Source organism: Oncorhynchus nerka, linkage group LG6 (genome assembly GCF_034236695.1).
Source record: "Oncorhynchus nerka isolate Pitt River linkage group LG6, Oner_Uvic_2.0, whole genome shotgun sequence".
Lineage (NCBI taxonomy): Eukaryota > Metazoa > Chordata > Actinopteri > Salmoniformes > Salmonidae > Oncorhynchus > Oncorhynchus nerka.
In genome coordinates this window covers 32,824,785-32,835,026 of record NC_088401.1, presented here as the reverse complement: position 1 = coordinate 32,835,026, position 10,242 = coordinate 32,824,785, and the positions used below count along the sequence as shown (strand labels likewise).

Sequence of the window (10,242 nt, the reverse complement as noted above, 5' to 3'; positions counted from 1 at the left end):
AAGTTTCTGAAATAAGCAATAACATCTGCATGGAATCATAGATTTTATCTTTTTTATTTTTTGTGCTAAACATTCATATCCCAAACATACACTTCAATGTATATAGTGACACTCAAAAATAACACTTAATCAAGTAACAGTGAAGGCATTTAAGATTGGAGAGTGTGTGAACTGTAAAATTAATCTCTTAATAGATACACTGAAAACTATCAAAGCAATTACTGAAAAACACAACAAATACCAGCGTGTTAAGATGTGTGTACTCTCCACACAAAATATCACTTTCATAGAAAGAATGCCTTTGTTACTGAGGAACTCTGCAACACCTCCGAACGTCATCAAATACAATGGTATAATAATTCTAAATAGACTAGACAAACCCAAGTTATAACAATAGAAATATATCCCATAAAGAAGCATTCATTTCATAACACAAACACTGTCAAAGTTAACCCATAAAACGTCTGCAAAAAACATATAATTGTGCTTTCAGTGCATATTAGTCTGTCTCCATCCAAAGGCTCCAGTGTTGTGTGCCCTGTGTGTCAGCAGCATCGACACTTTAGAAAGGCCTTCCATCGCCTTAAACTTCACTGCAGCCATCTGCATGTATGTCTAAAACATCGCCTGCTCAGATCACTTAAATCGATCTATTATCATACAGTATGCGTGTATCTAAGACTAGTGCCAGTTCCACTGGCAGCTCTGCGCAACATATTAGAGATCGACTCAATCTGTATCGCTGAAGCGTTACAGATTCCGCAAAATAAATGTAAAGGTAACTTCCAATTGGGCCGACATTTGCGGCGTTTAACGTGAATGCAGTCGTCTCCGCTAATGCGGGAAGGTTGCCTTTCAATTTCAAATCGCGCCGTAACGCTGAACCTTCGCAACACGGCTTGAAGAGAGCCCTTAGTTCAAAATTAGAATAGCATGCATACACTATAATGTAAGGCCTTCCCAAACAGCGGGACACCCCAACATAGGGAGTGTATTATCACTCAAGCCAAATAACTAACCTTACGACTACGCCTGTCTTCTTTCTCTTCACATTGTACTGTAAAAAGGCTGTACATTCTGTATTGGAAAGTATGCCTAAATCGATCATGTGACGCAGTTCTTACTGATATATCAACGAAACGCTATTAAACCTGTGGAGCACTAAACAATGGAATATAATTCAGCATCAGTAGACACATAGTATAGTCATCAGTTAAGGCAGTACAAGCAATCATCATGGGAAGACCCATACAATTATTAAGCAATACAAAATATTGCTTACATCGATTCCAACAAATACAGTTGATTTCAAGTGATTTCTTTCCCGTCCAAAAGACACAAAGTGCATCGACCATACCCGAAGTGTCTGTTGGTTATCGCCTTAATACCTGATAATACCACAGCTGTGGGAACTGTCCAATCAGAAATCAGAGCAGCTCCTCAAGACGCACATCAGCGATTGGTTGTTTCAGAGCAGCTCCTCAAGGCAGACCTCAGCGATTGGCTGTCTCCAGAAGCAGAAAGAACTGAATTCTGGGAAACTGAAGGTGGCGCTCTGCTCCTTACTGCGTAAAGGGAAAACGTGCTCCACCAGTTCACTCAGTCGGCCGTAGCTACAGTGAAAGACAGGGAAGGGGTTAGATAACGGTTACTGTACTTAACTGACCAAGGTCAGGATTCATTAAAAGGCATGTTGTCGACAAGCGCACTGCACTAGACTTTGAAGATCATATACGCTTGAGCCTACATCCACAGCATTTTACCGTGAATGTGATCTCCGCGAACATCAGACGATCTCCACGAACGCCTTTAAAAGGTGCATTTGTCTGTAATTGAATCCGGCCAAAATACTCCCCAAGAAACCCACACTCCTGACATACAGAGAGATAAAGAGTCATTATGATTACAATCCTGTGAAGTCGCTACTTACGAAGTCTTATTGCCTTTCGATTGCTCTAGGATGAGCTCCCCTTTGGGGTTGACTGTGAATATCCGACACACTGGTACACCCACTTGCTTGTAGGCAAACACATCCTGAGCCAAAAACAGAGGAGTAGTCTTAACAATCACCATCATTCTGATCCTATTCCAAAATAAGTACACAATGAGAAGGTAAAGCAAAGCTTACATTTGCTCTGTTTCCAAAGGCTGCGTAGAAGGGATGTGTGTTTGGGTAGAAGAGGTTCTTGATGTCTGTTAGGCATTCAATCTTGAACTTCTCTGGCTTCTTTTCAATCACCTCCCTGATAAAAGGTTAAGTAGAAAGGAATCAAAAAGCCTTGAAATTTAACTATATTACAATGCTATTACAACGTTGTTACTATTCCAAGCAGACTGTACCAAATGGAACTGAAAGATCAGTTTTAACTCTGAAAGGCGGAGAAGAGGAAAGAAAATGCATTGCAATCTAACTATATTACAATGCTATTACAAATCCAAGCAGACTGAACCAACTGAGACGTTAAGGGTGAGTTGTACCTGTGAAATGCAGAAAAGAGGCTGCTAGGGGACAGCATGAGGGGTCCTCGAGGCAGGATGGTTCCCCGGTCGTTCACCCAGTACAAGTACCCTCTGGTCATGTCCGCCATGCCGATTGCCCGCGCCGAACAGTACAGGAATTTGTAGCCATTCCTGAAGAAATGCACATTGAAGTATAACTGCAACATTAGATCCGTCTCCTATCCAGGCTCTCAAATTTTTTTACTTCTGGAATTGCATTTTTTTTTTTTCATGTGAAACAGGAATGTGATTAGTCATGCATTGACTAAGTGGTGGATGTGATAAATGGTAGTTCTAGGGCCATATGTATCAAGCAACTTAAATAGGAGTGCTGACAAGGATCCGTTTAGCATTTTAGGTCGCAATGAATAAGATAACATGGACAGGGGCAACCTGATCCTCGATCAGCACTCTTACTCTGAGACGCTTGATACATACGCAGGCCCTGGGCTAAGGCTTACTTACTCATGCACTGAGTGGTACAGCTTAGCAATGCCTTGATGAGTCCAGTCTTTCCCGAGCTGAGGAAGAATTTGTCCAAACACGTCAGACCTAAGAAAAAGGAGCATTTGGTGAGACATAAAAACCCACACCAGTAGAAATCCACTTTTTGTAGCTGAAAGACGATGGCCAGAGCTTAACCATGATGTTGCATACAGATTTAAGTCAATAGGTCATCATTTTAGTCAAAGTATGATATATCTGGGCTTGAAGTGACAAATCCAACCTCCCCACTTCGTGCAAATCTGTGTGAATGTGGTGTCTTTTCCTATGAATGACATGAAAATTATTTCAGGGCTGGGTTTTATTTGAATGTTACCACCCACCAGCATGGCATTGTTTATTAATCAGAAACAGCGGAAAAGTTATTCCTCTTTACGACTGAGATGAGCCAAACAGCCGTGGGTCCACAGAGCCATGGAGCAAATAAAAATAGGGGGTGCATTAGATCATTTGTCCATTTTTACTTATTTTTTTTAGCTAGTCTGTAATATATATATATATATTTTTAAATGACCAGTTTATAAATGGTTGCGTGAAACTCGCTCCCCCCCAGTCACCCAAAGATGAATGGTTTTGACCACTAAAGTTTTGCTTCACTACACGCTCCACTGCTTTGTTTGATGTAACGTTAGCTAGAAACCACAAGTGTCTATTCAGATAATGAAAAGTCAACCGCGAAAGAAAATTCAAGGAATTTTTACAGAGCCCTTCGTAATTATTAGGACAGTGAAGCATTTTTTCTTCTTTTGGCTCTATACTCCAAACGTTTTGATTTGAATCATGCAATGACTATACAGTTAAAGTGCGTACTGTCAGCTTTAATTTGACCTATGAGAAGACGCAAATAAACTGGTGCCCTAAAATGGTTCCCCTATGGCATCGCTCTCAAGAACCCTATTTGGTTCCAACTTGTACCTTTACATTTACGAGTGTGGGATTGATATATACATTTTTATACTTGATTCTGAGTCTCCTAAGAATCTGACTGCGTCCCAAATGGCAGCCTATTCCCTATATGGGTTCTGGTCCAAAAGGTTGACTTTTGGGATGCAACCTAGGAGTTAAGACTGAGGGGACTGACTGGGTAATTTAGTTAAACAGAATTGAAGGCCACTTTACTTGGTGATGGTGCCGTCGATGTCAGAGATGATGACTTTGTCATCCCAGTTCCACAGGTAGATGGTGCCCTCGCAGCGACACGTCCCCTGGTACTGGGTGGTGATGCTAAAAGTGACGTCATTAGGCCCCTCCCTCAGCTTCAGACTGACCTATGAGAAGACACAAATAAACTGGTGCCTGAGAGAGTGACATGAAGTGGTTTCCAAAATCTCCTCTGGACACTGACAGGTGCTAACAGCAGGACAGAGAGTGCACTTGCCCTCAATAGCCCTCAATTGCGCTTCCCATTCTGTCACAGAAGCTATGAGGGTAAGGATGTAAAGATGTGCCCTCTATCCAACTCTATGTGCCAATATCACTTTATAGGATTTAAATAAAATCACTTTATAAGTTAGATGCTCTTTACTATCTGGTCAGACGAGAGGCGGAGAGACTTCATGTAGGAGTGCGAGCCAGTTGGTGGAGGTAGCTCTGTGTGCATGTGCTCAGTAGGTGCCACTGTGTTGAGCTCTTTCGATTCTTCATCGCTGGAGGAGTCGTCTACTGCTTTCTGCCTGCATGTCAAATAACAACAACCTCAGGTCAACATCAGACTTCCTAAAAACAGTATAAGATTAAACTAATGTGAGTAAAGATTAAGGGAGTGAGTAGTTACTCTGAAAATATAACGAGAGGAATGACGCTTCTCTAGACATCAGTTATTAAAATGAACATCCAGCATTTGTATATGCTGCCGCTAGAGGGCAGTATCCCAACACTGAATTGTCACCAAGCTTCATTTACTACAGAAAGACAAAACACAGATGAGACTCCCAAACAGGGTCCCTCATGCATGTTCTCAGGGGCATTTCCTATGAATCACTGTTTTTCCTGGGCTAATCTAGTTTCCCATTGGTTGGTGTAATGATGAATATGGGTGAGGCGGGTGACATCACTGTGTGAATAATTGGGCTTCCCCTTGTGAAACAACGCCAGGGAGGGGTGGTGGGGGACAGACAGGGTGAGACAGGGTGGTGCTAAGCTGACTCACTGTGGCACTGCTGGAATCTGTTGATCGAGGACAGGGCTCTCTGTGTCTCCGTGTTGGGACTCGTGTCTGTCCATCTTGGCCTCTGAAGACTGGAGAGCGGAGCAGACAACATTAATCACCCGTTAATGAAACGTCATCATGTCAACACTGACTGTATATGGCCTAGTGTTTTTCCTTGATTAATAGTGGAATTACTGCCCATTTATTAAATTAAAAAATGATTCCTAAGACTATGCAGTACAATTAGCACATGGTTCTCCTCACTCTGATTTGCTTAAGCTAATTTACAATGGAAATGCAAATCCAATGGGATTCACATGGGAACTATTTTCTGCCCACACAAAAAAAGAGTCATGAGGAAAGAGACGGTGAAAATCATGGACCATCTGTTTAAGGTGACAAATGACAGTATCAGGAAAGCAGTTCAGCTAGGGTTGATTTCATTACGGGTACTACAGAGTATCAATACCAGTGGACCTAAAGTGTACTGCAAAAACACCCCGTTGTCCCAAATGGCACCCTATTCCCTATATCAGGGGTACCTGATAATTAATTGTAGCCACCTGGTGTCCTAGGTCTAAATCAGTCCCTGATTGGAGGGGAACAATGAAAAAACACAGTATAACTGGCTTCGAGGTCCGGAGTTGAGTTTGAGAGCCCTATATAGTGCACTACTTCTGTGCACAGCCTTATTGGACCTAAGTATTACACTGTATAAGGAATAGGGTACTATTTGGGATGCAGTCCCTACCTGTTTGACGCTGCTTTTCCTCCAGAACCACCAGCGGCCGGACTTCTTAGGCATCTTCTCTTTCACCCATGCCTCCTCTGTGGCCTTAGATACACATTAAGTATTTATGAGTACATGCACAGAATGTTGAAGTTCTAACATACATTCATAATGCATAACATGTGATCTACCTTGGGCAGGTTCTTCTGGAAAGCTTGCATACTTAGTATCAATGGAGCTGCCAATGTCCAGTTGTAATATCTGTAAAAATAATAATAAAAAATAACATATATATATAGTGCCTTCAGAAAGTATTCATATCCCTTGACTAATTCCACATTTTGCTGTGTTACAGCCTGAATTCTCATTAATCTACACACAATACCCTATGACAAAGCGGATTTTTTCAAGTGTTTAACTAAATTTTGTCACGATTTTAGTGATATCCAATTGGTAGTTACAGTCTTGTCCCAACGCTGGAACTCCTGTACAGACTCGGGAGAGGCGAAGGTCGAGAGCCATGCGTCCTCCGAAACACGACTCTGCCAAGCAGCACTGCTTCTTGACATTGCTCGCTTAACCCGGAAGCCAGCGGCGCCAATGTGTCAGAGGAAACGGCTGCGCCACTCGAGAGGCGGAAACCTGTTTTTAGATTTTTTTTCAAATGTATTGAAAATGAGATACAGAAATATCACATTTACATAAGTATTCACACCCCTGAGTCAATACATGTTAGAATCACTTTTGGCAGCAATTATAGCTGTGAGTCTTTCTGAGTAAGTCTCTAAGCACATCTGGATTGTACAATACTTACACATTCTTTGAAAGATTCTTCAAGCTCTGTCAAGTTGGTTGTTGATCATTGCTAGACTGTCATTTTCAAGTCTTGCCATATATTTTCAAGCCGATTTAAGTCAAAACTGTAAGTAGGCCACTCAGAAACATTCAACGTGGTTTTAGTAAACAACTCCAATGTATATTTGGCCTTGTGTTTTAGGTTATTGTCCTGTTTAATGGTGAATTTTCCTCCTAGTGTCCGTTGGAAAGCAGACTGAAGCAGGTTGTCCTCGAGGATTTTGCCTGTGCTTGGCACTAATCTGTTTCTTTTTATCCTAAAAAAATCCCTAGTCCTTGCCGATACACATAACATGATGCAGCCACTACCATGCTTGAAAATATGAAGAATGTGTTGTGTTGGATTTGTCCCAAACACTTTGTATTCAGGACATAAAGTTAATTTCTTTGCCACATCTTTTTCAGCTTTACTTTAGTGCTTTATTGCAAACAGGATGCATGTTTTGGAATATTTTATTCTGTACAGGCTTCCTTCTTTTCACTCTGTTAATTAGGTTACTATTGTGGAGTAACCACAATGTTGTTGCTCCTCAGTTCTCTCATATCACTGCTATTAAAACTATGTAACTGTTTTAAAGTCACCATTGGCCTGCTGTTGAAATTCCCCAGCGGTGTCCTTCCTCTCCGGCAACTGAGTTAGGAAGGACGGCTGTATGTTTGTAGTGACTGGGTGTATTGTAGTGACTGGTTGTGGCTCAGTTGGTAGAGCGTGGTGCTTAGAACGCCAGGGTTGTGGGTTTAATTCCCACATGGGGCCAGTAAAAAGAAGTATGACTATGTATGCACTCACTACTGTGAGTCGTTCTGGATAAGAGCATCTGCTAAATGACAATCATTTGTATGTATTAATACAATATCCAAAGTGTAATTAATAACTTCGCCATGCTCAAAGGGATATTCAATGTTTGCTTTTCTATATTTTTACCCATCTACCAATAGTTGGCCTTCTTTGTGAGGCATTGGAAAACCTCCCTGGTCTTTGTGCTTGAATCTGTGTTTGAAATTCACTGCTTGACTGAGGGACCTTACAGATAATTTTATGTGTGGGGTACAGCGATAAGGTAGTCATTCAAAAATCATGTTAAACAATGTTATTGCACACAGAGCGAGTCCATGCAACTTATTCTCGGAGGACCTGAGCCCTAGGACCATGCCTCAGGACTACCTGGCATGATGACTACTTGTTGTCCCCAGTCCACCTGGCCGTGCTGCTGCTCTAGTTTCAACTGTTCTGCCTGCGGCTATGGAACCCTGACCCTGTTCACTGTGATTACTATTATTTGACCATGCTGGTCATTTATGAACATTTGAACATCTTGGCCATGTTCTGTTATAATCTCCACCCGGCACAGCCAGAAGAGGACTGGCCACCCCACATAGCCTGATTCCGCTCTAGGTTTCTTCCTAGGTTTTAGCCTTTCTAGGGAGTTTTTCCTAGCCACCGTGCTTCTACACCTGCATTGCTTGCTGTTTGGGGTTTTAGGCTGGGTTTCTGTACAGCACTGATATATCAGCTGATGTAAGAAGGGCTATATAAATACATTTGATTTGATTATGCGACTTGTTAAGCACATTTTTACTCCTGAATTTATTTAGGCTTGCCATAAACAAAGTGGTTGATATGCTAGACATTTCAGTTTTTAATTTTTAATTAATTTGCAAAAACATAATTCCACTTTGACATTATGGGGTATAGTGTTTTGGCGAGTGACGCAAAATCTCAATTTAATAAATTTTAAATTCAGGATTTAAATTTGGAAAAAGTCAAGGGGTGTGAATACTTTCTGAAGGAACTGTGTAATAATATAATTGTGATTAGTTCAAGGAAATCTACAAATTGTAATCTTCTGTTCAAAATGTCAGTCTAAGAATTAGTATGATGCAGGAATATGAATTAGTATGAGTAGGACGGCTGAACGACTCACCGGTTTGAAATTCTAACCACCAAATTGGGATTGTCAATGATTGCTGGATTTTCAGCAAATTCATGATATGTGATGATGTGCTCCATGAATTTCTCTGCAATAAAAGTATCATAGCATTTGCATCTTCAAGGTATCCTAATCTGCTCATCATTATAGCATATCTATTGTCATATAATATAACACATTATTATTTGTGGCATTGTGAGTAACAGTGTACTAGTTAGTTATTTGCATATTTATCAAAGTGAAGCCCTAGGTTGTGTCCCAAATGGCATCCTATTCCCTACAGTGCCTGGTCAAAAGTAGTGCACTATATAGGAAATAGGGTTCAATTTAAGGCACACCCCTAGTCACTATAACATAACACTTACATACTGTAGGACACCTTACCTTTGGAGATTTCAGAGTTCTCCCCGACCCCTCCACAGAGAGACAGGGTGATGTCTGGTAGATCCCCAGCCGAGTCAGACAGACACTCTGTCCCGCTGTCGGCCGCTGCACTACCCACAGACTGGGGAGACTGGGACCCATCGCACCTGCCAACCTCCACCCAGTGCTTAGGGATGGTCTCGGACTCACTGCAACACACACAACCACAGACTGGTCAGTCACTGCAACACAACTCTATGGGCCCTGGTCAAAAGTAGTGCGTTATAAAGGGAATACGGTGCCTATAAAGGGAATAGGGCCTCAATACATGGGATGAAAGGCATGAGGTACCTCTTGGGAGCTAAGTAGCGCGCGACGACGTCAGGCTCCATAGCGTTCAGGTCGTCCAGGTAGATATCCTCAGGCCCCTGGTGCTGACTCCTCTTCCTCACACCTTCGTCACACACAGACGAATAATCAGAATTCACTTAAACCATTCACAGCCCAATTCCGGGTGTAGTCAATAACACGGTCTGAACCCTTAAGGCTTGCGCACATAGCACCGAATGTGGATCAAATTTTTGTCTGCTGATCGATCAGCGCGCTGTGTTTTAGGGACCACCAGCTGTAGAGCTTTGACTGACGACATTATCACACCATTCTACATGTAAAATTGGTGCACATTTAGGCAGGCATTCTGTTCAGAGGTTCTAAGTACTCTCGGCTGGGTCATTCCTATGATGTGTCTTTTCTGTCCCCAGGAAATATAATTTATTATTTAGTGTAATTTAGTAATTTAGTGTGGATTCCAAAAGGCTTTACCTTAAAAGTAACAAAATAAAAATATAACACTTTTTTTTCAGTGAATGTAGGCGTTTTTGCCATGTTCCCGGTTATTATTCATCAACTTCCACAAGAAATATAAGCCATAAAATTATAAATGATAAAATACTTAATCTTTCATCACTGTTTTATAGACCTAGTTAAATTCACTCTCATCAATGTTTTCTTTTCATGATGTTTGTATTTTATGTTAGATTTTCTGTTTGTCCCTGATATCACTTTTTTTCTTTTTTCTTTAAGAAAACAACCCCTTCCTACAATGACACCACATTCAGGAAGAGTCATAATGTCTTAGGTGGGAAAACAATGGTGCAAGGCTAAATAAATACAAACACTCAGTTTTATCCATTTGTCCATGTTTCATGTTG

General features: G+C 41.3%; 1 protein-coding gene and 1 non-coding gene across 5 annotated transcripts in view; one reads left to right on the top strand and one right to left on the bottom strand.

The window, feature by feature from the left end:
- Positions 1–38: 38 nt before the first annotated feature.
- LOC115130368 (phosphatidate phosphatase LPIN2-like) overlaps positions 39–10,242 on the bottom strand; it is a 38,868-nt gene continuing 28,664 nt past the window's right edge. For all 4 annotated transcript variants that reach the window (XM_029661444.2, XM_029661443.2, XM_029661445.2 and 1 more), the window contains exons 8-20: positions 9,383–9,485; positions 9,053–9,240; positions 8,663–8,756; positions 6,074–6,143; positions 5,904–5,987; positions 5,153–5,241; positions 4,529–4,676; positions 4,123–4,271; positions 2,965–3,051; positions 2,479–2,631; positions 2,129–2,243; positions 1,931–2,034; positions 39–1,613 (exon numbers count right to left, since the gene is read on the bottom strand). In XM_029661444.2, coding sequence (XP_029517304.2) covers positions 1,469–1,613; positions 1,931–2,034; positions 2,129–2,243; positions 2,479–2,631; positions 2,965–3,051; positions 4,123–4,271; positions 4,529–4,676; positions 5,153–5,241; positions 5,904–5,987; positions 6,074–6,143; positions 8,663–8,756; positions 9,053–9,240; positions 9,383–9,485 — 1,529 coding nt within the window. In that variant the 3' untranslated portion in view covers positions 39–1,468. The remainder of the gene's footprint in view (positions 1,614–1,930; positions 2,035–2,128; positions 2,244–2,478; positions 2,632–2,964; positions 3,052–4,122; positions 4,272–4,528; positions 4,677–5,152; positions 5,242–5,903; positions 5,988–6,073; positions 6,144–8,662; positions 8,757–9,052; positions 9,241–9,382; positions 9,486–10,242) is intronic.
- Positions 7,421–7,498, top strand: trnal-uag (transfer RNA leucine (anticodon UAG)). Its single transcript has one exon. It is a non-coding gene; the product is annotated as a tRNA-Leu (tRNA).